This window comes from Tachysurus fulvidraco, chromosome 4, assembly GCF_022655615.1.
Source record: "Tachysurus fulvidraco isolate hzauxx_2018 chromosome 4, HZAU_PFXX_2.0, whole genome shotgun sequence".
NCBI classification, from domain to species: domain Eukaryota; kingdom Metazoa; phylum Chordata; class Actinopteri; order Siluriformes; family Bagridae; genus Tachysurus; species Tachysurus fulvidraco.
The window spans coordinates 27,470,928-27,498,225 of NC_062521.1; the positions used below are offsets into that span (position 1 = coordinate 27,470,928).

Genomic DNA, 27,298 nt, shown 5'->3' on the forward strand with positions numbered 1-27,298 from the left:
ATAGAAATGATAAAACAATTATCAGCAATAGTGCAGCTTGCTAAACCAGGGAAGGATAAATTCATACCGAGCAGTTATATGTCAATAGCAACTTTAACTCTACAGTATGTATGTTGATAGAGAGAATGGTAATATCACATCAAGGTGTTCTGTATGAAACTATACAGCATAAAGTACTTAGGTGTAAGGATTCGTTTTTTGGTTTTGAAAATGCAATTATTTTTGGTTTAAGGTACTTTATCAAAAGGTGCTAACAGTGAGTTATTTTTAAATTAACTGCTATTTTTTTCCTTTATTTACAGTAATATAAATCAACCTTACAAAAAATAACTGTTAAGGTGGAACTAACTGTAAGAAAATGTTGTGTTTTTATATTCCATAAGAACCATTAAGATGTCACTTTAGAATATTATATGTCAACTTGTAATAAATAAATAAACAATTTTGTGAATGGGTTAACTTCATCAAAACTTGTTAAATGTAAAATTTGCTATAACTAAAGTCGATGTTCACTGCTTAATGATGCTTGTTAGAGGTTCCTACTAATTGTTGTCGGTGGGGCCTTGAATAGCGGTGCACCGTGTGTGTGTGTATTTTGCTCCTGCTTCGCGCACGCGCATTCAGTAGCACCGTGTGCGCACTAGGGTACGAGGTGATTTTACTCTCTGGTAATTATTTTTATTGCATTTTATTGCATTATTGATACTTTTTTAATTGATTCTGTGGTTCTATCTGTTTACTTGTCACACCCCAGACTCAGACAATGGTGTTAATAGGCTGTGAAATGGCTTGTTGTTGAACTGTTTTTGTCCTTAGGTGTACACTTAAAGGAGACACTTTTTCCATTTTAGTTGAAGTGCTCACTGAGAAGACTGCTGTGAAATTACTGGGATTTAAGATTGAGATCTCTTCAACCTGGTAAGTTTTTTTTCTTTCTTTCTATGAATAAATAATGCACTTAAATTGAATACATGATACAAATAATGAAAGGAACAGGTAAACCTTAGCATAGTTCATTGAAAAAGTTTTGTTTTTAGATTCCTTAAGAAATACTAAGTATGATGTTGCTTAAGAATACTGAAGGTTAGACAGGTCATATTTCTAATTTGGCAGCGAATATTCAGTATATTCTGTGACCAGAAACATGCAACACATAACCAGACATTACTTTGAAACTCTTGTACATGATTTGTTGGCAGCTCTATTTTTATGTAAGTTGTATGTTTACCTGAACACTGATAGCATGCTGCTTCTGTGTAGTACTAATCTCTTCAGCATAAGTTTTGTCCTTGTTTATTTACCTTCCCCCTTTTTGTTACTGTGACTGATGAATAAAGCACATGGTATTTGTTTTACACCTAATAATCTAAGATTGATGTTTTATCTACTGTTCTGCTACAGATTGAAATATTATCATCTGGCTGTCTTCACACTATAAATCACCACAGAGGAATTTGTGCAGAATGGGCAAGGAGAGTATTCACTGCTCACTGTGTGGGAAGAGTTTTTTAACTCGGACTATACTAAAAATACACATGCGCATTCACACTGGAGAGAAACCATATTGCTGTTCAGAATGTGGAAAGAGTTTTACACAACTAAGTCACTTAAATAGACATCAGCATGTTCACTCAGGAGAAAAGCCATATGAGTGCTCACACTGTGGGAAGAGTTTTAGAGACATGGCGGATTTAAAAGTTCATGAGCGCGTTCACACAGGAGAAAACCGTCAGTACTGCTCATACTGCGGGAAGAGTTTTAGAGACATGCCGGATTTAAAAGTTCATGAGCGCATTCACACAGGACTGAGGCCATATGTTTGCTCACACTGTTGGAAGAGTTTTACACATTTAAGTACTTTAAAAGTTCACGAACGCATTCACACAGGAGAGAAGCCATATCAGTGCTCACAGTGTGAGAAGAGTTTTGCAAGTGCAAGTCATTTAAAAAAACACCAACGTATTCACACAGGAGAGAAGCCGTATCAATGCTCACAGTGTGAGAAGAGTTTTGCAAGTGCAAGTTATTTAAAAAAACACCAACACGTTCACATGGCACAGAAGCCATATCAGTGCTCACAGTGTGAGAAGAGTTTTGGAAATTCAAGTCATTTAAAAAGACACCAACACATTCACACAGGAGAAAAGCTGTATCAGTGCTCACAGTGTGAGAAGAGTTTTGCAAGTGTAAGTTATTTAAAAAAACACCAACACGTTCACACAGGAGAGAAGCCACATCACTGCTCACACTGTGGGAAGAGTTTTGCACAGTCAGGTGCTTTAAAAACTCACCAACGCGTTCACACAGGAGAGAAGCCATATCACTGCTCACACTGTGGGAAGAGTTTTGCCAGTCTGAGTATATTAAAAGTACACATGTGCATTCACACAGAAGTGAAACCATATTGCTGTTCACAATGTGGAAAGAGTTTTACACAACTAAGACAATTAAAGACACATCAGCATGTTCACTCCGGTGAAAAGCCATATCAGTGCTCAGAGTGTGATAAAAGTTTTGCTTGCAGTCTTTATCTCAAAGAACATGAGCGCATTCACACAGGAGAAAAGCGTCAGTACTGCTCATACTGCGGGAAGAGTTTTAGAGGCATGTCGGATTTAAAAGTTCATGAGCGCATTCACATAGGACTGAAGCCATATGTTTGCTCACACTGTTGGAAGAGTTTTACACATTTAAGTACCTTAAATGTTCACAAACGCATTCACACAGGAGAGAAACCATATCATTGCTTAGACTGTGGGAAGAGTTTTGCGTATTCAAGTTATTTCAAAAAACACCAACGTATTCACACAGGGGAAAAGCTGTATCAATGCTCACAGTGTGAGAAGAGTTTTGCAAATGCAAGTTATTTAAAAAAACACCAACATGTTCACACAGGACAGAAGCCGTATCAGTGCTCACAGTGCGAGAAGAGTTTTGCAAATGCAAGTTATTTAAAAGTACACCAACATATTCACACGGGACAGAAACCGTATCAGTGCTCACAGTGTAAGAAGAGTTTTGCAAATGCACGTTATTTAAAAAAACACCAACACGTTCACACATGAGAGAAGCCATATCACTGCTCTACTGACAGAATATAGACACAACATGATCAAGAACAAGTAACAATTCTGTAAGCAACCGTTTGCATACCTATGGAGAGTGTTGCATGGTACCAGTCATATGCCCTCACCATTACATGTGTTGGCGTTTTGTACTGCTTTTAAACCTCAGACAGTAGGTCAAATGTTGTTGTCTTTCTTGTGGGCAATTGATATTCAACTTTGCTTTGAAATTTTGTGAGCTTTGATTAATTAGCAGCTTTTGAAATGTTGAAGAAAGACCTTTGTACTGATGGTGCTGGGGTATGTGTATGTGTGTGGATGGGCTGCTAAGAGTCCTGCAACACCAGGTCAAGAGGAAGGTTGAGATACTGAAATCTGAGACTTGAAAACAGAATTCAAGGTGAAGAGAATTGCTAATTGTGAAGAAAACCTCCCTGAGATGATAAAAAGAAGAACCCTTGATTGGATCCGGACTCAAAAAGGAAGCGAGCCATTATCTAGGTGACACCTTAATATGCTTCACTCATTCAGTTGCAAACATTATTGATATTTTATACTTCTGTTGATTATGGCTGTTATAAATAGTTTTTTTAGTTAAATAAATTCATGCATTTACTAATATCTTAAACATTAGTGATATTGCAATTGTCATTTTGTATTTTTTCTATGCTTATTTCTATCTTTACCAACAGATAAATACTTGTATCCCAGAAGTATATATGTACTGAATAAAATGCTATGTATTTGAAACTATATGTTGCCTGATTTTATGTTATATATTTGTTTAATAAAATTTATTCCCAGTAAAACTTAAATGTACTTTTGGAACAAAATTTACAGGGCAGTTGGCATATCATCTGTTTATTAAATGGACAAAATGTAACTAATCTGTCACTTAAACCTTTGTTTAGCAGCTTATTTAGACAGCACTAAGACATAATATTTAAAAAAAAAAAAAAGTTCATTATAGTGAACTTTTTAGTGAAGTTCGTTACTATAAATCAGAAATACAGTATACTGAATACCAAAAAGTGATATTTTCCATACATTTATTGTTTTTTTTTTCTTTTTTCTTTTTTTTTCTTTTTTTTTTTTTTTAACAGTGTAGCATTTATTTGATAAATGGGCCAAAATATGATTAATGTGCCATTTAAACTTAAATTTAGACAATACTGGCAAATTAAAACAATATTGATCACAACTGGTACTGGGACTCAAATTCCTCTATATTGTAGCAAACTATTAATTTATTTGCTTTTGCTTGTCATTGTGTGCAGTAATGTCAATGTTTCCTCCATTTTATTTTCATTAAATATTACAGTATTTTCTGAGTTGCAGTTGGCTGTATTCTGCAATATATATCTGTTGTGCTTTACGCATACTAGTTTGTCATTATAAACCTTCTCTTTTTCATAAAATATGAAACAACAATGTAGAAGTCATTTTTGCATACCTCATACATTGAGTTACATTTTAGATTCCTAATTTTGTTCTCTACACTGATATAGGAACAATCCATCTAATCACTTTGATTGACCTGATGGTTCTGTATAATAACTCTCTTTATTTGAATATTGTGTCTTATGGTAAGGTAGGATTTGGACTTTTATGTACTATCGGCTTAACTCACTTTGTTGTAGAGTTGTGTGCTTTTGAATTTTGTTATATTGTATAGCATTGTTGATCTTATAGTTCTGGTCTTTGCTTAGCAGTTCACTCAACTAAATAATAAGGAGTAGTTTCAGTCTCCCTTAAGTTGTGAATTGTGAGCAAGGCTTACTCATTTAAATTGAAGGTTCTCTGAACCAGACACTATTGTGTGTAGAAGTTTGTAAGTATTCCCTAACGCATTGTAAATAAGTGGCTAGTACTGTGTTGATCTATTTTACCAAACCATATTTTAAATCTCACTTTTGGTTGGCTGCAGATATGTGCCTTAACCCTTATAATTTCCTCCTATGTAAATTACAGTAGGAGCTTGACCTTATCTGTTTTGACTGCTTATAAAAAAATTAACTATATATGATAGCTATTTTTTTACCTTTTTAGTCTAACTTATTTCCAACATATCATATATTTTGCAAAAAAAAAAAAAAAGTATATTTGGTATAATAAACCTTATTTATATACAAAAATGCCTCATTTTTTTAGTAAAAAAAAAAGAAAGAAATTTTGAATTATTTTCACTATAAAGGCACATAAGTTGATGCACAAATACAGGCTGGTATAATTCAAAGGCAGGAGATTGTTTTGAAACCATTTTGACCATTTTTAATGTCAGCAAATAATAAAACCTGTTTTTTCCAGGCCAAATTGACTTGAATGCTTATAAATCAAAAATTCTACAATTATCACCATTCTGTGTGTAATATCTATTTTACACTTGTAATATTTATTTTGCCTACCAGATGTCATCCGATCAATCAACAACAGGCTACGCACACACACACACACACTCCTTATGTTTTTTTATTATAATTAATTTATGAATGATAACAAATCGACGAAACAAATATGATTTGCAAAACACATGTATTTTATTTTTGAACTAATAGAAATATGAACGTGTGTGTGCACTCGTGCATGTGTGTGTGTGTGTGTGTGTGTGTGTGTGTGTGTGTGTGTGTGTGTGTGTGTGTGTGTGTGTGCAATGTTTACAAATGTGTAGCCTTTGTTTTGTCTGGAGGCCAACTGAAATGTAATGCCCAATGCTTTGAACAGTGTTTGTGTGTGTGTGTGTGTGTGTGTGTGTGTGTGTGTGTGTGTGTGTGTGTGTGTGTGTGTGTATGTGTGTGTGTGTGTGTGTGTGTGTGTGTGTGTGTGTGTGTGTGTGTGTGTGTGTGTGTGTGTGTGAAGCTTGTTGGTAGATCAGATTTTGCCCCCAACTGGACAAATGCATATAGCAAGTGTGAAATATTTACAAATGAGGAGCTTTTGTTTTCTATGGAAGCCTAATGAATTGCAATGCCCAATGCTTGTGTGTGTGCGTGTGTGTGGTGTGTGAGTGGACATTTTGTGTGTGCAGTTTTGTGTCTGTGCAGTTCATTGTGCTGAAAAGGGCAAAAGTGTAACTAATGCCCCACTAAATGTGGCCGGGTCGAAATGACCCGGTGGATCCAAAACGCGTAGTATATACTAGTCTGAACACATAGTTCAACGAAAATATACAAAATTAATTTTATTTGCAAAGTTCATAATGTGGAAGAATCCTGGTAAATTTCAGGCAAATATATGGAAGAAAACCCAAGTTATGATACATTAAACTTTCCAGCTGGGTCATATTGACCTGAGGAAAATATCAGAGTTAAACCCATCTCTTCAGTCACCTCCTACAGGCATAGGCCCTCTTTTCTACAGAGCAGAGGTCACAGTTCCAGTAACCTCATCTACCCTCCTCTGTTGTTGGAGTCTCAAACAGTGGTGGTAAGTGGGCTATGGAATGGCCAGTCTGCCATAAGGGAAGCTGATTTTTTTCCCACTAAAGATCTGGATATCCCCACAGAACACCCCTACACCAGTTGATCTATCATTTGCCTATGCATTCTCTTACTATGAGAAATTGACATGGTTGTTGGTACAGGTCTACTGTTGTCAAGGAGATGGGGTTTCACTCCTCTTCTCTTGTCTCATTAAACCATCTCTTTTAAATTTCATGCCATTTCAGTTACATCTTCAATTAAACTTGTCTTCATTGTTGTCTACTGCCTTCCTGGTCCCCTAAGAGACTTCCTGGAAGAAATAGACTTGCTGCTCAGTGTTTTCTCTTCCGACAGCTCCCCTCTGACTGTGTTTGGCGATTTTAACCTCCCCTCTGACAAGCTTCAATCTTCTTCCATTTCTGACTCTTCTGGACTCATTCATCCTGACACTGAACAGCTGCCTCCCCACACACAAGGGAGGAAATGTCCTGGACCTGGTTTTCACCTATTCTTCCCCAGCATCAGACATGAATGCTACCCCACTTCACATCTCTAATCATCACCTGTTATCCTTCACCATCACTCTCCCTATACTACCTAAAACCAACCTACATTTCAAAGTCAGGATTTACATACTCCTTTATTGTTGCATTTCTAAACCGTAGCAGCAGAGAAGATTTCGCATCTCATCCAGTCTTGCAGTCCTACCACCTGCCCATTGGATCCATTCCCTTCCACTGTAATCCATAGCTATCTGCCTTTCATAAGAACAATCATCAATTGATCCCTAACATCTGGTCATGTACCAATTACTTTGAAGAGAGCAAGGGTTATTCCCATCCTGAAGTAATCTGCTCTGGATCCATCAGACATCAGTAACTACAGACCGATATCACTTCTCTTTTTTCTTTAAAAAATTCTTAAATGCACTGTCTATCTCTCACAGAACAACCTTTAGGATCCCAACCAGAACTCCAGAGGAGTTCGCTTCAAAGCAGCACAATCAACAGACACAGCCCTTTTGGATGTCTTCTGGAAGGTCGCTCATATCAGGTAATATGGAGGGATACTCACTTTCTTGGTATCTCGCACGATTTCTTTTACTACTGTTAAGCTGATGATACTCAACTCATCATCTCCTTCCTGCTCTCAGATACCACAGCTTCTGTTTGGATCTCAGCATTTCTGGCAGACATATCATCATGGATAATGGCTTATCAGCTGAAGCTCAATCACAGCAAAACTGAACTGCTGATCATCCTAGGTGATTTATCCCAAGGTCATAATCTTGCAATATCCCTGCACAATGATCTGATCAGTCACAGCTTGGGGTAAACATGGACAATCAGGTGTCCTTTTCCTTACATGTTGCCAATGTGACATGCTCATGTCAGTTCCTTCTTTATAACATTAGATTGATTTGGCAATTTTTGTCCACACATGCTGCTCAGGTTCTTGTTCAGTCTCTTGTCATCTCAAGACTGGACTACAGCACATCACTGCTGGCAGGACTACCTATGAATTTGTCCTCTTCAAATGATCCAAAATGCAGTTGCATGACTTGTTTTCAACCTGCCTAAACTCTCGCATATTACCCCGCTGCTGTGCTTTCTCTACTAGCTTCTGGTAGCTGCATGCATCAGATTCAAAACACTGATGTTTGCCTGCAAAGCCAAAAATGAATCAGCTCCCTCTTAGCTCAAAGCTCTTGAGCTAAGCACTGCTCGGTATGTATACAACTCTTTTCTGTTCGGGCACCAAGGTGGTTGAATGGACTTCCCCTAGAGCTCTGGGCACGTTCTTCCCTGTATGTTGTATGTTTGTATTTAATAAATAAATAAATAAATAAATAAATAAATAAATAAATAAATAAATAAATAAACAAACTTTCAACAGTTTTTTTTCTCTTTTAGGTATCTTTAGTCTGTAACCTAGTGAACCAAAGTTAATGTATTCAATGACAGAGAGTTAAAAGCTCTGTGGTAGCAGTTTTGATCTAGATGCATAAAACACACTCAGACACGGTGGTAAAAGAAGTAAAGAAATCATTTTATTTTGCTGCAGCAAAAGGCATCTCCCATACAGTGCAAAGTCTACACAGTGAAGAGACAAATTTTAGCTCTCCCTTTTGTAACCCGTGTGGGTGTGTTGGTGTGTGTACTCATGTACCCTCCCTGGTTACTGGAGATGTTTCCCTTTGAGCTACTCGGCAAGGCTACCTTAAATTTTCATTTCTTATAGAGCACATGCACACATACACCCCTAAAGTTCCCATATTTCTAGCACGTACAATATTAACATCTGGAACAAGGGCCTCTTGTTCATTTTCCCTAGTCTGAGACAGAATTTACTGTAAAAGCACATAATTATATAAAACATTCATTATATTCAAAATTTCCACTACAGTACTTTTGTATGTCACTCTGGATATGGGTGTCAGCCAAATGTTGTAAATGTAAATGTACATATATATAACTTAAATAACTGTTTAAGGAAGAAGTAACTAAGGCTATGATGTTCTTTTTTATATTCCTTAAGAAATCATAAGTATGATGTTACTTGTGTGACTACAAGAATGGTGTTGATGCTAAAGCTATATGGTCAGTTATTACAATAGAGAGAAATGTATCTGAATCTGCAATGTTGATTTTAACATGTTGATAAAGTCTTTCCACTGCCTGATGAGAAGTAGTAAGACATGGTATACTTACAAGATTTATTAAATTTGTGGCTCAAACTTTATGATCATATTTATTATCTGTTATTTTTACTGCATACTGTTTTAAGTATGTATGTAAACATGTATTTACTTGTCCAGAAAAGGTTTACCTAAAAACAAAGTGTATTTCAGAGTCTCTAAATTTTGATGTCAAAGTACTTTATTTAGAATTTATTGGGAATTAACTAATCTCAGTCTTGGCAGACCATTTTTACCATTTAAAGATGGTTATCTTTTTATTTGTAGAAAAATTTACTCCCTTTTAATAGTTAAACACAGACTATCATGATAAATCTGAACTCACATACATGGATACTAGTGGTGTAACTGAAACACATCATACATTAATATTTTATTTTTATTATGAATATGATTAACATCAAATTAAACAACAGCAAATTTACACAAAGAAACCATGCCCTCACCAGTCTTCGTTAATAATTAACTGATTTGTTTTTACTGATTGGAAATTATTTTTTAAGTTGATTTTTCTTAAGACAAATTGCACAGTTTTTAGCTTTGTCTTTACGATTTCAAGACATTTTTAGACATGTTCCTTAAGGGTTGCTTGGATTTTTAGGTGATATTTAACCTAATAATCTAATCTCATCTAATAATCTAATCTTTTGTATTGATCTGTATAGATTCACATATAGACAATTATGAACCTAACCTTTCTTATAATTAAGAACCTGTATATTCTTTTAATGTATCATTTTATATATATTAAAAAAACATTATGGTAGATACATATGTTGCATTTAACATACATTTGTGTGAAATATATTTGTACTTTGTACTTTGTTTTTGTGTATTTCTCCAAATGGCTCTTTGAGTGTTTAAGGTTGCCGACCCCTGATCTATACCAATAGAAAATAAATACCTGTATAGCTGAGTGTATATACTGAATACATTTTGAAACTTATACTATGTGTTGCCTGATTTTGTGGGATTCTTTTAGACCCATATGCATTTGTGTAACTGTAAAAGATGAGGTCACATCATCAGTAGTTATGAACATATTTTTTATTAATTAATTGGAGTAAGGTTTAACATGACAAGAAAGACCAATTTTTTAGGTGCATTTGTTAACCATGTAGCTTGTGAACTAACAGTAACATCCTCAGTTTGGAAAGTCTTATCAGAGAGATAGAGTCTGGGTTAAAAATGACCACCACTGGTGCTGTTGATTTGGTTCTGGCAGAATTTGGACAACTGTTGGTCGAGGAAAGGCAGGAGTATATGAATGAGAATATGGACACTTAACTTTGGTACAATGACAGGGAAAGGTAGAGAGCTGGCAGACATGATGGAGAGAAGGAAGGTAAATATACTGTGTGTGCAGGAGACCAGGTGGAAGGGAAAAAAGGTACATAGTATTGGAGAGGGATACAATCTGTTTTGGTAGGAGTCATCTTAAAGGATGAGTTTGTGAGGAATGTTTTAGAGGGTAAAAGAGTGTCAGACAGGGTGAGCAGTTGAAATTGAAGGGGTAATGTTGAATGTTGTCAGTGGTTCTGCTCCACATGTAGGCTGTGAGTTAGATTCTGGATTGAGTTAGATGAGGTAACAGCGAGTATTCCCAGATGGGAGAGAGTAGTGAATGGAGCAGGTTTCAACAGGCATGTTGGTGAGGGGAACAGAGGTGATGAGGAGGTGATTAAGCAGTTTTGGTGTTAAAGAAAGGAACCTAGAAGGACAGATTGTGGTGGACTTTGCTAAGCAGATGGAAATGGCTGTAGTTAGCACTTATTTCCAAAAAAGAGAGGAAAATAGAGTTACAAATAAGACTGGAGCAAAGAGTATGCAGGTAGACTACATTCTATGTAGATTAGTCAATCTGAGAGAAATTAGTGACTGCAAAGTGGTGGTAGGAGAGAATGTAGCCAGACAGCATCAGATGGTGATGTGTATTATGTCTCTGGTAATCAGAAAGATGAGTATAGGAAAGAGAGAAAAGAATACAAAGTGGTGGAAGTTGAAATGGAACATTGTTGTGAGTAATTCTGACAGAAGTTGAGACAGGCTTTGGGTGATCAGGAAGAGCTTCCAGATGACTGGGAATCTACAGCAGAAGTGGTCAGTGAGGCGGATAGGAGGGTGGAAGGTGTGTCATCTGGAAGGAGAAAAGAAAATAAGGAAACATGGTGGTGGAACGAGGAAGTACACTACAACATTCAGAGGAAGGGACTAGCTAAAAAGAACTGGGACATAGAAAGTACTGAATAAATTAGAGAGCATTACAAGGAATCACAGCATAGGTTGAACAGCGACATGGCAAATGCCGAACATAAAGCATATGATGAGTTGTATGCCAGGTTAGACATGAGGAAGGTGAGAAGGACTTGTACAGATTAGCGAGACAGAAAGATAGAGATGAGAAGGAGGTGCAACAGTTCTAATGCCGATCTTTAAGAGCAAGGGTGAATAAGGAAGATAAATTAAAAGAAAAATAAACATAGATCTTTAAATCTAGATATAAAAGATAAAATAAACATAAATATAGAAATAAAAACAGATCTGTACAATTTGCAATAAAAGGGATAGAATGCAGATGATTGTTATATATATATTATTTAGATATATGGTATATATACATGATAATGTGAAAGTAAACTAATGTAAAGTGACCAGTGCAAGAAAGAGTTCCAAAGTGAGGTGTGCAACGTGCAATATATGTTGTGCAAAACGGTCTGTATGAGGTAGTAGTGGTCATGTCTTGCTCTGATATCATAATCCTTTATATTCATTTCCTCTTCATAGGTTAGGAACAGTTGCATAAGCAACTAATTCTGGCACTCTAGACAAAGTCTTGACCATGGAAAATGTTCTGGTGTGTTATACCCAGTCTGTACATGGTGGTATTCCAAAAAACCCTAACAGACAAAGCCATGAATGCAGAGCTTGTTGCTGCAAAGATCACAGCACCAATGCTCAAAGCAAAAGGTTCAGTCTCTGTTTCAAATTTTTTTGACAAGTTACAATTGTGTAAAGACAATTTTGGTAAGTTACAATTGTGTAAAGACAATTGGAAAATACTGGTAAACAAGTGGATGAAGAATTTCATGGAAACTCATCCTCCATTGGGGAGGGCAATGTAGGGCAAAATGAAAGTTCCTCCTGGGATTCTGATGTTAAGTCTATCTATTCATTTTATTGTGAAAATGTAAGCAAAGAAAAAAAAAATCTAAATATTATTCGCTCAGCGACTAATAGTGACCTGGTTCTTTGTGAGTGGGCAGGTGGACCAGTTTATCATTGGCACCAATGTGCTGAAACCCTCTGATCAGAGAAATAAAGTTGAATCATGGGTTCTGGACAGTTTTTAATAAACCAGAAGATTGTCAGTTTCTACTTATGCTTTCAAGCATTGAGAGATGGGAGTAGTGCAATTCCTGACAAGGTGGGCATTTTAACGTCCAAATCTGCAGTGGTCATGCAGCCAATACTTAAGCACAATGTTGGGGGTCGATTCTCACAAGGCCTGAAACTCTCAGTGGGCAGTACAGTTGTGATTGAGCCAAGTACTGCCACCATAAACTACTTATAAACTTCCACTACTGTGTCCACCATAAACTACTTATAGGTAGAGTGATCTTGCTTTATGGGGTTTTCCAGTAAAAATGATAAAGCCAACAAACTCTGAAACTGTGTTACGCAAGAATACAAAACTGACTGTTTACACTTGTAGCGTGTTTGAAGATTATGTGCCTGGGAAACATATGTATGAATGTGGCAACAGGCAGTTGCAGTTCTAGAGGTTGCTTATCAGTGAAGAGTTCAGTGTTGGGCCTCATTTTGGAGAAAGTCTATCTTTCTGTCTCATTGATTCAGGCATTCTGTGAATTGAAGTGAGATGAAGGGATTCTGTCATCACATTCACTAGACGGATGACAGACCTTTTTGCTTATGTTAGAGATTTAAGCACTTATGTACGTCGCTCTGGATAAGGGCATCTGCCAAATGCTGTAAATGTAAATGATTGCAGAAATGATGATATTATCAGGTGTTAACAAACCTCATACTACACCATATCACCCAAATTACTATTTCTTATTAATTGGATTTTTCATTATTATTATATTTTATCTCTGTTGTACTTCCCTACATGCTCCTTCATTCATATATATCCACTCCCACACCTACTTACAGTTACACACACACACACACACACACACACACACACACACACACACACACACACACACACACACACACACACACACACACACACATATACACACACGTTTTGTTTTGTTGGTCTTTGTATTTGTATTTTGCATCTAATTTCTCTTCTGTAAATATTGTAATTGTCTGTTTGCATAATAAAAAGAAAAAAAAAGGTTTAATTAGGCTCTTGGTGTTATAAGCTCCTTGCTCAATGGTCAAAAGCTAATTGGCCTCAGATGCTGAATACTGACATTCTCATACAACTGCAATAGACATGAGTCTATTGGCTACCCTTCATTCATTTTGATGTTTGGTTGAACCCCTAGGATGATCCATGAATGGTTCCCCGGTAGCCTCACTACAAGTAGAAATGGGAGAACTACCTCTAGAACTGGCTTCAGCTGAGACTAAGGTGTGAAGAGTCATCTGGAAAATCATCGTTAGATTGATTTTGAAAGAATGTTGGGAACATGAGTACCGGGAAATAACAAGCTTTGGTTGGATAGTAAGAAAGGAGGTGAACAAGTTGGAGCTGAAAAATCATGAAATTGCTCTGTCTGTTGCTTTACCAGCAATCCCACCGTGGTTGTTTCATAACCCAGTTATAGATTTACAAGTTATGAAAATATTAAAATATTGAGTAATCTGGGGATGAATATGCCAATTGATATACAGTACATTACACGAGAGTATTACGGTGCACTACAGGTATTTACTGACGGTTCTAAGGATCCAGAATCTGAAAGGACTGCAGCAGCAGTAATATATCCCTGCTCTTGAGACAAAGATTGCAAAAAGATTTCCAGATCAAGTGTCAGTTTTTGCCCCCGAACTTTTAGCTATCATACTAGCCCTACAGTGGATAGAAGTCCAACCAGAAAGAACAATGATTTTGTAGCGACTCCATGGCAGTCCTCACTAGTCTAAGAAGTGGAAAATCTGAATCAAGGCAAGACTTAATATTAGAAATCTTTCAGAGTCTGTTTAGAACTAGGCAGCTGAAGGTGGAGGTAAACTTTCTTTGGATACCTGCTCATGTTGGTGTGGATGGAAATGAAACGGTGGACCTGCTAGCGAAGAAAGCTTTGAATCATTCTCAGATAGACATTACAGTAGCTTTGAGTAGAGCTGAATTCAAGGCAGTGATTTCATCAGAAGTATGTAAAAGATTGCAGGAAGTATGGAATAGTGGGACTAAAGGAAGACATCTCTTCCGGATACAGGAGAATGTTGGAATTGAGAGGAAAAGTTTGGGTAATAGAAAGAAGGATGTCGTCATCACGAGATTAAGAATTGGACATACTGCACTAAACCATAATCTCTTTAGAATAGAAAAGCATGAATCGAGTGAATGTGAGAAGTGTGGGGAATTGGAAACAGTGAGGCACATACTAGATGAGTGTCCTGCATATGAAAGGGACAGATCTCAGTTATTTCAAGAATCAAGGTGGATAGGAGTGTACAATATTTCTCTAAAGGTACTGCTGGGAAGCGACTATGGGCAATCGACAACTCAAGAATTGTTATTTAAATATCTAAAAGATACAGGAACAGGATAGATAGAATTTAGGTATGTATGTATGTATGTATGTATGTATGTATGTACTTATTTATTTATTTATTTATTTATTTATTTATTTATTTATTTATTTATTTATTTATTTATTTATTTATGTATGTATGTCCTTCTGTGTTCGCTCCACACTCCAAATCAGTAGGTGGTGGTAATGCACCTTTTCGTTGGTCTGCCAAGCCGCCATAAAACACCACAAGAAGAAGAAGAAGACGAAGATGATCCATGAATGGTGGCCAACGGACTGTTTATCTTGTTTCAGTCACTCACAGATACAGGAAGTAGAGACAATAGGCAGAATTTTTTTTTGTTTGTTTGTTTTTTTTAGCGACAGACAGTTGAAATCTTGCAATTCAACTGGATCCTGAATCACCAAAGGTAAAAGCAAATTTAGTGTCATGGCTGCTCCTGTGTGTGTGTGTGTGTGTGTGTGTGTGTGTGTGTGTGTGTGTGTGTGTGTGTGTGTGTGTGTGTGTGTGTGTGTGTGTGTGTGTGTGTGTGTGTGTGTGTGTGTGTGTGTGTGTGTGTGTGGTTTTTTCCTTCGAATGAGAATCTCACCTTTCTGACTGAACCGAGGTTGTTTGTGTCGTGTAATGAATCCGTTTTGGCAATTTCTCTTGCACAAAAATGTGCGTCAGCAACAGAAGAAGCAGGCTGAATTTAAATAAATAAATTAAAGATAATTTAAACCTGGTAAGATTTATTTATTTATTTTTATCATTTATTACTAACTTAAGTTCTTAAGTATCAATGTGATTGATACTCTTTTTTTTAAAATACCAATAAGCTAAAAAAAAAATGTCTGCATAGTGAAACTATAACTATATTTTTGCCTGATTCCTTCTTATACATGTATTTAGTAAGGTTTATTCCCAGTGAAACTGAAATGTGCTTTTAGAACAAAATCTATATGTGACTTTATTTATACCTTTTTAGAAAAAAGTTGTTTTTTTTTTGATAAATGGACCAAATTGTGACTAATGTGACGCTTAAACTTTATTTTAGAATCTTATTCAGACAATACTGACAAACAATACTGGATGTTTTTTTTGTTTGTTTGTTTGTTTGTTTGTTTGTTTGTGTAAGAAGAAGCTTTGTGCCCCCTGCTGTAGCCGTATGTACTAGAGGTACTACCAAATAGCATGCACCTTTTGATCCATGTAGGCTTGACTGATCATAAAATTCAAAAGATCACTTGGGTGCTGTGGCGCGTGACCATTAAGTGCTTTATAGGTTAGTAATAGTATTTTATAATCAATGCAAAATTTGACTGGAAGCCAATGCAATGAGGATAAGATATGGGTTATATGTTATATATCTTAGGGTTCCAGTTAGGACTCTAGCTGCTATGTTCTGGACTAACTGGAGCTTGTTTATGCTCCTACTGGAACATCCAGACAGTAAAGCATTACAATAATCCAACCTAGAGGTAACAAATGCATGAACTAGTGTTTCTGTATCATATTGACATCATATTTCTTTTCTTAGCAATATTTCTGAGATGAAAGAATGCTACCCTTGTGGTATTATTTATGTGAGCTTCAAAAGAGAGACCGGTATCAATGATCACACCAAGGTCCTTTACTGCTGCACATGATGTAATAGAAAGACCGTCCAGACTTACTCCGTAATCAGAAAGCTTACTTCTGACTGCCTGTGGACCTAGTAATTGCAGCTCGAGTATCTGCAACCTTATTAAGCTGGTGACTTACATCTGACTTAGCTGTATGCCATCAGCATAACAGTGGTAAAACATAAAGGCTAATACCATTTTCATGAATAATTGCACCTAGGGCAGGGGTCGGCAACCTGCGGATCAGGAGCCGCGAGTGGCTCTTTCATCCCTCTGCTGCGGCTCCCTGTACATTTGGAAAATAAATATTAAATTTAAATTTATTTTATTTGTTAGTTAGTTTATTTTTTAAATGAAATTCTAAGATTATGATGCTTTTGTAACATTAAAATGAAACAGTGTTTAATTTTTCTTGTCGCACAAAATATGCGTCATAAATGCCGACTTGCGAAATCCGGCACACAGAAGCAGACACTGGTTTGCTGCAGGTTTGAACTCTCATAATCCTGCTCTGTTTCATAAAATACAAAATATTTATATATCATAATTTTAGTGTGAATCTTATACACTTGGTTAAATATTAGCTTCCTACTGTTTTTTTTCTCCATACCCTGATTCAAGAATAATCCCTCCAGTCACTTTGCATATCTTTAAATGACCCAATGGTTCTAGATGTTTACCTGACACACCCCAGACTTATGTGAAAAGGTCATAATAGTTGGAATTTGTTGGAATTGTGAATTTGCCTGTTGTTTTACTTTGTCTTTAGGCGTCAAGGAAGCTGTCATTTTAGTTGGCGTCCTCACTGGTCAGACTGCTGTGGTAAGTTTTCTTACTTTAAATAAATAATGTATTTAATTTGGCGATTTATAGTTTGGCAGCATATGTTCAGTAATGAAATGTTCTGTTATTAGAAAAAATAATCATATATTACATAGTATTACTAAAAGAACAATGTTAGATAGTCAGTCTAATCTAATCTCTTCAGCAGATTAGATTAGACTAGACTATGTGGGCAGTGGTGGCTCAACTGGTTAAGGCTCTGGGTTGTTGATCGGAGGATCTGGATTCAAGGCCCAGCACAGTCAAGTTGCCGCTGCTGGGCCCTTGAGCAAGGCCGTCCCTGCTCCAGGGACGCTGTATCATAGCTGCCACTGCACTCTGACCCCAACCTCCACAGTTCCACTGTGCTGTAATGTATATGTGGCGATAATAAAGGCTTCTATTCCCCCCTTCTATGCATGAGTTTTGGCCATGCTAATTACTGAACACATTTCTGTGTGACTGATGAATAAAGCACAAGATAATTATTTAGCACCTAATAATCTGATTTTTTTATCTACTGTTCTGCTACACAGTGAAACATAATCGTCTGGCTGTCTTCACACTATAATTCACCACAGAGGGATTTCTACAGAATGGGCAAAGACAGAATTGACTGCTCACTATGTGGGAAGAGTTTGTCCGAACCTTATAGTCTCAAACGACACATGTACATTCACACAGGAGAGAAACCGTATTGCTGTTCACAGTGTGGAAAGAGTTTTAGACAACTAAATCAATTAAAAATGCATCAGCTTCTTCATGCAGGAGTAAAGCCGTATCAGTGCTCAGAGTGTGGAAAAAGTTTTGCTTCCTGTCAGTATCTCAAAAGTCATAAGCTCATTCACACAAAAGAAAAGCCTCATTGCTGCTCACACTGTGGGAAGTGTTTTAGAGAGAAAGTTCTTTTAAAAGCTCACAAGCGCATTCACACAGGACCGAAGGCATATCATTGCTCATACTGTGGGAAGAGTTTAACAAGTTTGACTATTTTAAAAAATCACCAACGCATTCACACAGGAGAGAAGCCATATCACTGCTCAGACTGTGGGAAGAGCTTTACAAACCGTTCTACTTTCAGATATCACCAATACATTCACAAAGCAGAGAAGCCTTTTCCCTGCTCAGACTGTGGGAAGAGTTTTACATTATCAAGTTCTTTAAAAATTCACCAACGCATTCACACAGGAGAGAGACCGTATCACTGCTCAGACTGCGGGAAGAGTTTTACAAATGCAAAATGTTTGAAACGTCACCAAGTCCTTCACACAGGACAAAAAGCGTATCACTGCTCAGACTGTGGGAAGAGTTTTATACATGCAAGTTATTTGAAAAAGCACCAACGCGTTCACACAAGTGAGAAACCGTATCACTGCTCAGACTGTGGGAAGAGTTTTTTACATGCAAGTTATTTTAAAATTCACCGACGCATTCACACAGGAGAGAATCTGTATTACTGCTCTGACTGTGGGAAGAGTTTTATAACTGCAACTTGTTTGAAGAATCACCGACTCATTCACACAAGAAAGAATCTGTATCACTGCTCTGACTGTGGGAAGAGTTTCACAACTGAAAAATGTTTTAAAAATCACCAACGCATTCACACAGGAGAGAATCTGCATCACTGTTCGGTTTGTGGGAAGAGTTTTATACATGCGACTTATTTGAAAAGTCACCAACGCATTCACAGAGGAGAGAAACCGTATCACTGCTCACAATGTGGGAAGAGTTTCACAGAATTGAGTTCTGTAAAAGTTCACCAGCGCATTCACACAGGAATGAAGCCGTTTCACTGCACATACTGTGGAAAGAGCTTTATAATATCAAGTCACTTAAAAGTTCATGAACGCAAGCACACAGGAGAGAAACCGTATCAGTGCTCAAACTGTGGGAAGAAATTTAAAACATCAAGTTCTTTAAAAGTTCACCAACGCATTCACACACGAGATGCCATATTACTGCCAGTGAGACTCTCTGAAGGTAATGACACTACTGGCAGAATACAGACACAATGTGATAAAAAATAAATTACAATTTTGTAAGCAAAAGTTTTCGTACCTAAGGAGAATATTGCATGGTACCAGTCATGTCCTGTGCTCTCACTGTCAAATGTGTTGTCAATTTTACAGCTCCTAAAACTCAATGAGTCAGACATTGTCTTTATTGGGAATGGTGGACTATAGTAGGCAGTGGCAGTGTAAGTAGCACCTTAGTGTGCATCGATTTATTAGCAGATCAGAAGGTGGCATCTTTGGTGTGGACAGAAGAAGCAGCTTTTGAAATGTTAAAGAAGGAATTTGTACTGCTTTAACTAGCTGTGATTGCAGTAAGGCTTTCCAATTAAATGTGTCAGAAAACCAGGGGTTTAAGTTAACAGGGGCCAGACAGTTAAATAGGACAATGGGAAGATCAACATTATTGATTCTTCATACCTATTGTTTTGTTGATTATTGTTGTTATACATTCTATCTTCAATCTATACCAACAGATAAAACAATACCTGTATATCTGAGTGTTTACTGAATAAAATGGTTTATGTCTTTGAAACATAACTATTTTTCCTAATTGCACATTATACATGTTATACATTATATGTACAAGGTTTTAGGGCTGGGCGATATGGCTAAAAAGTGTATCACGATATCAGTGTTTCATATCGGTCAATATAGATAATTATTGATATTTTTTATGACCCCTTTAAAATAAGGACCAGGAGAAAAATATTACATTTAAACATTTTTATTTGAAACTTAACCTTCCTCTGATCAGAATCTCAAATAACTCAAATAATTATTCTGTAAACATGAGTCTAAAGTCACAATGAACACTTAATTATCTCAACATTTAAGGTGCAAAATGAAAGAAAATGTAAGAAATGCTTAATAAAGTGTAATGAAATAGTGCAAAGTGTTAAATATAAATATAGAGAAACCTGAGAATTTAGTGCAAGTTTAGTGCTAGGAAGTTCACTAGCTGTTCACCTTCTGGTGAGTAAAGTGTTTTAAAATATGTGCAGTGTTTTGTAAACATAAAAACTGAGGTAGATTTATAATTAGGGCTGTAGCTATCGAATATTTTAGTAATCGAGTATTCGATCGAAAAATTCATTGATTAATCGGATAAAATGTGTTTTTGCTTAATTAAAGGGCAATATTTTTTAAATGCATAGTATGCAATGTACACAACAATATTTTCTATCAAAAATAAACATTTAGATATTACCCATTGTTTCTCTGTCTGTAATTGTACTGTGAACAGTACATAAGCGCATTGTCTCTCTCTCTCACACACACACACACACACACACAATAATTACACAAGAACATGACGTACAGTAAGCTTTAAAATGAATTAAAAGAGGCTTCGAGGCAGATGAATTTTCATCGATAAAGTTTTATAATTGAGTTACTCGAGGAATTGTTTCCGCCCTAACTAATACATTTGTAATATAAAAAAACAAACCTGATACAGTACGGTAACATTGTTTGAAATATAAAACCTGCAGAAATATGAAAACGCAGCTGACTTTTCCTCTTTTATTTTAGCTGCTTATCAGTCGCCAGTTACTGAAACGGAATCTAGCAGACCAGCACGAGACAACAATATGGCGCAACCAAATTTGATACTGTTTCAACATTGGCTATTAGCGTGTCGCTCCCTACGCTGCTAGGTTACCAGAGAGCGATTGCCTTTGTTAATGTAACCAAACTTGCTTCGCAACCTCTGTTTTCTTCCGACGAAGGATAAAAAATATTGTACGTTTTATCTAGCACGTTTTATTGCTATTGTTCACGTGTCTATCACGATACATATCGTTATCGTTTTATCGCCCAGCCCTACAAGATTGACAATAATCTCTGCTTGTTAGGGTGTGCAGCGGTGTTTGTCAATGTTTGCTTGTATTTCCATTGCATGTTATAGTATTCTCTCAGATGTACAACCCCAAATCAGAAAAAGTTGGGACAGTATGGAAATGCATTCAGTTGGGACAGTATGCATTCTTCATGCAAACAAGTCTTAAGGTGGGCAACAGTACGGGGTCTTCGTTGTCTCATTTTGAGCTTCAAAATGCGCCACACGTTCTCTATTGGAGACAGGTTGGGACTGCAGGTCGGCCAGTAAAGTACCTGTATCCTCTTTCTCCACAGCCAGGACTTTGTAATGTGTGCAGAATGTGATTTTGCATTATATTGTTGAAATATGCATGGATGTCCATGTAAAAGATGTTTTAAAAACATTGTTTTTAAACATTTCAATAATTTTCTCACGTATTTGTTGATATACTTTGCTCCTAAAGGACTAGACCAGAGGTATTCAACTAAAATTTAAAGAGGTCCAGTTAGAGAAAATTTCTTGAAGCAAAGGTCCGGAAGATCATAATGTCTAACTAGTTAGTGTAATATACTGTATATTTAAGTAGCCTAGTAGTTGTATCAACATTGCAATCAATACCTGATTCAATACTTCCATCAAGTACAATTCAAATATCTTTTGACAATATTTATTGTCACGAAATTGAACTGAACATATGTATGATTGTAGATATGTATAACGTTCACTCATTAAATAAATAAAAGTTAGGGCTACATTTCAAATAAATAAATAGAATGTAAAAATTGTGTATGTTTAAATAAAGTGCTTAACTTTCCCTTTTATATCCCACTCCCCCACGTTTTGCTCAGTGAGAGAACTGAGCTCTAGCTTGGCTTGGCAGGATGTTAAACCTGGGCTTGAATGGAATCAGGGCCATTCTCATACACATGTGGAGGTGCTCATTATTGAACCTGGAACTATATTTAGTTTGGATTATGTTCATTGTAGAGCCAAACATGGTCAGGATGTATGTCTCATAATAGCTTTTCACATTGCCACTTTTAATAAGTGCCACGGTTTCTGAACATATGAGACACACTGGTTTAGTGTGAAGTGGGAAGTATGAACAGAAATGAGTCTGTTCATTCTGGAGTAAATGCTCTATTTTCGCTGTCCGCTTTTCTTCTTTTGGAGAGCGCCATTTGTTCTTTTTTTCTCCCTTTCTCAGTCTCACTCGTCTGTTTCTCTCCCTTTGTTTTCTACATGTATCGCTATCTTTCTTTCCTAAACCTAAACCTTCAAACTTGCATTTCCAGAAATTGTCTATGACTATAAAATCTTTATAAAATCTCAATGATGCTTTGTGAAACTGTTAAAGAAAATAATTTAACAGTGGTGAATTTAGAAATACAATCCCAAATAAGATTGCCTAGTGTTCTGCTACAGAGTGAAATGTCATCTGACTGGCTTACTATACACACTATAATAAAGTGTATTTTACTTTGATTTTTAAAAAATTTTTTTTATTTTTTATTTAAATTAAAAAGCCTAATGTTATATATATGCGGGTATATACAGTATTGTGTGTTGAGTATACTTGTGTGTGCAGTCATCGAAGGTTAATCCATTCCAGACTTTATTTTTAGCCTTTCTGCTCTGCTTTATCTAATGCTCCATTGGCCGAGTGATGTCAATTATGTCTTGTTGCTGGATATATCTCTTAGGGCATATCCAATCCACCTTATATACAAAATCTCTTGTCTTTACTTACTCTATGCTGCCAAAGACTAGAGTGGGTCATAACAGTTTACCATTGTAAAAGGGATTTCTTCTGGTTGTAAATATGATTCAAATAAATTGCCCAAATGTACATTATCAATTGTAATGTTTCCTTTTAATTATTTTGTTGTATATATTTTAATTTAATGAAAATAAAAAAAAAGTAGATTTTGACATTGCTCTACACACTCACAAGCAAATGTGCAAAAACTCTAATTGCTCGTTAAAATAGAGGGGTTTGAGTACCATTTGTGATGTCACACTCTAAAGTAGTAGTTAATGGTTCATATGTAAATACACACTCAGATTTTTTAGGTTTTAGCCTTTTAGGTTTTAGCCTTCTAGGTTTACATTTACTAGGTTTTAAACTTAAGACCAAAAGGTGCATGGTGACGGCACTGTCAAGGAAGCTCTCAGAGTCTGTGAATATTGATGCCAAAAGTACTTTATTGAGAGTTTATTGAGAATCAACTAAACTCAGTCTCAGCAGACTTTCTTTTTAATGATTTAAAAACGTTATCTTTTTTCTTTATAGAAACTTTCACTCCCTTTGAACACATTTATGTCCTGAGCTGCATTTAGAACACTTACACACAGACAATCATGATCAGTCTGGACCTACGTACATGGATAATAGTGTAACTGAAACATACATTGAATATTATTATTTTTATCTATTATGATTAACATCAAATTAAACAACACAAATCTACACATAGAAACTGTGCCCTCGCCAGTCTTATAACAGACAAGAAAATAATTGATTTGTTTATACTGATTGAAAATATCTGAAAAGTTATTTTCATAAGAGAAGTGTGGCATTTAGCTCTGTCCTTCTATCCCTGGTTATATGTTACAATTTGGAGTTTTACACATGTTCCTTAAGGGTTGAATGGATTTTTAAGTCATATTTAATTTCTAATAAGGTATATTTGGAAACCCCATTTTGTTTGGATTTGTATAGATTCACAGGTAGACAATAAGGAACCTTTGAAGGAAAAGTTTAAAGAAATCAGAGTGCACAGACTTTCATCGGAAAAAAAAAAAAAAAACGCTTCATATGACATTTTTTGTGGACCATTGAGTGTTCAACACCAAGACTGTGGCCCCATTGTTCAGTTTGTCAAACTCTTCTTACGGTCAACATAATTGAGGACCACATGCCTGTGGTGAAATTACTTTGATTTATTATTATTATATTATTTTATTTTATTTATTTAAGGTCATTTCAACTTGGTAAAATGTATTTCTTTTTAATGAAATAAATTTAGACAGTTACTAATAATTTAAATAAACACTTAGACATTAAAGTGATTTACATGCTTATTTACTCTATCTGTACCAAAAGATTAAAAAAAAAAAATCCCAAAGAATATTTGCTTGATTTCACATTATATATGTGTTTGAGGTTTACCTTTATCCGCCAGGTGGTCCGGCGGCAGGATAACGCATTCTAATTGTTGCGACCCCCATTTGATTCCTGAGAATGGCGCTTGCTCAGCCACAGACGAGTTAACTTTCAGTGTCTGTCCTGAGCCCATATAAAAACGGTAGGGTTGTGTTTAAACATGCCAAATCTAACATGCAGGGGGGGGGGGGGGGGTTTACATTAGCCTCTGACTGTCAGTATATGTACAGCAAATGTATTTTATCTCAGTTGTAGTTGGCTGTAATTCTGCCACAAATGTGTTGTGTATTAGACCTACTACTTGTCATCTTATAATCCTCTGCTTTTTCATAACAGACAAAACATTGATGTAGTAGTATTTTAGTGTGACTCATACATTTAGAGTTACATATTAGATTCATAATATTTTGATCTCATACCCTGATATGATACATCTTTAACTGATGCTGATTTTTAAATGCCACGCCCCAGACTCAGATGATAAAGGTGGTAATAGTTGGCCAATGGCTGTGAAATGGCTTGTTGTTGGACTGTGTCTTTGTCCTTAGGTGTAATTAAAGGAGACTCTCTGTAATTTCAGTTTAGGTCCTCACTGAAAAGGTTGCTGTGAAATTATTGGGATAAGTTTTCTTTCTATAAATAAATACATAAATAATGCATTTAAATTGGAATAATAAATAAATTAATGTCATGTTGCAGTTAATTAGTGAATGATTTCTTAGTTTGTTGAACCGTCTAGCCACTAAATGACCAGAAACACCAAAATAACCAGACATAACTTTGAAACACTTGTTCAGGATTCTTGTTGGGAGCTTTATTTTTGAGAGAGCTGTATGGTTTACCTGAACAATGACAGCGGTATGCTTCTAGATAACAACTCATTTCTTCAGCATACATTTTGTCCTTGTTTATTTACCTGCCCTTTTCCAGTTTCTGTGACTGATGAATAAATGGTACAGCACTTAATAATCTCATGCATGTAAGATACTATGGTAGATAGATAAGGCTATGAGGTGATATTTTCTTCATGAGAGTTGACAATTAAGGGGGGCCAGACAGTTGGGATGATGACCACATTAGAAGGTGATGGCATGGCATCTTCAAAAGCGCATGTAAGGAAAAGGGTAAATGCTTTTTAAATATTACTTTTGTACTTGTTAAATCTACTTTATTATAAATGATTTTTTGTTAGATACGGTTTTGATACGGCGGAGTTTACTTGATGGTAACGTATTTTGTTAGGACATCCAATTTCCCACTCTGCTTCTACATTTTGTTTAACTTCTCTGTGAGGTATATTCAACAGCAATCAAGATTTATGCTCGTAGTGAATGAATCTCGTTTGCTGTTGAATAAAATGGCGGCCGAACATTAGTTTCAAACCTTATGTTCGACCGCCATTTTATTGACACACCCAGGATAATTACGATAATATAGGAGCAATTCTTGGATAAAATGCCTTTTGACTGATGTTAACATTTTCTATGTAATTACTTGATGGCAGCAAGTAGTGTTCCCTGGTGTGGCAGTTCTGCGAGCATTCATTTTTGCAGACAAACTTTAGCTTTTTTTATTATTATTATTAATTAAACTGTGTATAGTTAATAAACTTTTATTATTATTACTGTGACCTGACTGCTTCATTGGATTCTGTGTTCTTTAACTTATACACTGTTACATGAAATGTTTTCATATTTCACATACATATTTAATTGGAAGTAAATTTTCCTGACTGCAGTCAGTTTGATGCATGTTCATTATTCTAAATTATTCTATTTTCTTATACAACACTGCAATTACATTTGCAATTGATGATTCTTACTGATGATTCTTATATCTTCAGGTATTGAGGTTTATGTAAATTTTATGAAATGTTTTCATATTTTAAATTTGTATTCTTAAAGTAAAGTTTTCTGACTGAAGTCAGTGATGCATGTACTCTGATATTTGATACATTTTGATAGAATGCAAGTATTTTACATGCTGATATGACGAAATCAGCTCCGTATATTAGACATATTATATATTATATTTAATGTTTGCTATTTTAGCCTAGACATCCTTTACAAAAATAAGAAAACGTGTATTAATAAAACGAAGGACAACATTTTATTAAGATCATCTAAATTGCTTCCACATACTTCAGTGTTTCCCGTTGGCGGGGTTGGATTACTGAAGTACGTATTGCTGTAGATTCATTATTTTACTCACAAATTTCTGACCAATTTTGGGTTCAATTTAACCCATCAGTGTAGTCATTTTTAACTAATAGTTGGGTTAAAATCAACATGATGAACCGAACGTTGGCTTCGTCCCTTTTTGACCCAGCACTGGGTTGCCAAAATAACCCAAATGAATCAGCTTCCTTCTAGATCTCTTCTTTACAGTTTTAATTTACAGATATATTCAATTTCTTTATTTCATACAACAGTTTCCCCATTTCTTTTAGTTTATTTTCCATAGCTTTCTGTCTTTTATTTCGTTTCTCTTTTTGCTGCATTAATTTCACTTTGTGTCTTTATTGTATTGGTTGAGATTGTCACATAAGGATAACCACAGTTTATGGAAGTTACATATGATATGGCAGTTTCTCCACCCCTAAGATTTGTATCCACCGTTTGTATACTTCTGTAAAGCTGCTATTAAACAAGATCAATTGTTAAATGTGCCAAACAAATAAATTGAATTGAAAAACAAAAAAATTAATAAATAAACAAGAAATGTGCTTAAAGTTAACTAAATACTATTAGTACTAATAATAAATCTAAAGTTTCACTGACCTGAGCACCTAATTGTTTTATCAGGTGTGTCCAATGGCTCAATTTATAAACTTCATATGAGTTATATTTTCAAATATTTATCATGAATTAGTATTGGAGGAGGTCATGGAAGATGCATTTAACATTCAGACAAGCTGTTTAAGATATTGGTCTTCAATGTTTTATTTTAGGGTTTTA

General features: G+C 35.8%; 2 protein-coding genes across 8 annotated transcripts; both read left to right on the forward strand.

Annotated features, from left to right (window-relative positions):
* Positions 1 to 548: 548 nt before the first annotated feature.
* Positions 549 to 4,996, forward strand: LOC113662750 (zinc finger protein 658B-like). Its single transcript, XM_047812554.1, has 3 exons — positions 549 to 668; positions 817 to 918; positions 1,402 to 4,996. The coding sequence occupies exon 3, from the start codon at positions 1,464 to 1,466 to the stop codon at positions 3,063 to 3,065; it is 1,602 nt and encodes a 533-aa protein (XP_047668510.1). The 5' UTR covers positions 549 to 668; positions 817 to 918; positions 1,402 to 1,463; the 3' UTR covers positions 3,066 to 4,996.
* A 10,130-nt stretch (positions 4,997 to 15,126) lies between these two features.
* LOC113662766 (zinc finger protein 658B-like) lies at positions 15,127 to 19,888 on the forward strand. Of its 7 annotated transcripts, none has more exons than XM_027177867.2 (4): positions 15,127 to 15,324; positions 16,033 to 16,106; positions 17,289 to 17,341; positions 17,878 to 19,888. In XM_027177867.2, exon 4 carries the CDS (start codon positions 17,938 to 17,940, stop codon positions 19,366 to 19,368), a length of 1,431 nt encoding a protein of 476 aa, XP_027033668.1. In that variant the 5' UTR covers positions 15,127 to 15,324; positions 16,033 to 16,106; positions 17,289 to 17,341; positions 17,878 to 17,937; the 3' UTR covers positions 19,369 to 19,888. The 7 variants fall into 7 exon arrangements, with proteins under 7 accessions (XP_027033668.1, XP_027033700.1, XP_027033660.1 ...); XM_027177899.2 differs by having other exon boundaries at positions 16,033 to 16,073; XM_027177859.2 differs by having other exon boundaries at positions 16,036 to 16,106.
* Positions 19,889 to 27,298: the final 7,410 nt, after the last annotated feature.

Excerpts from the sequence above, each read along its gene's own strand:
- LOC113662750 (XM_047812554.1), top strand. The coding sequence starts at position 1,464 with ATGGGCAAGGAGAGTATTCACTGCTCACTGTGTGGGAAGAGTTTTTTA.
- LOC113662766 (XM_027177867.2), top strand. The coding sequence starts at position 17,938 with ATGGGCAAAGACAGAATTGACTGCTCACTATGTGGGAAGAGTTTGTCC.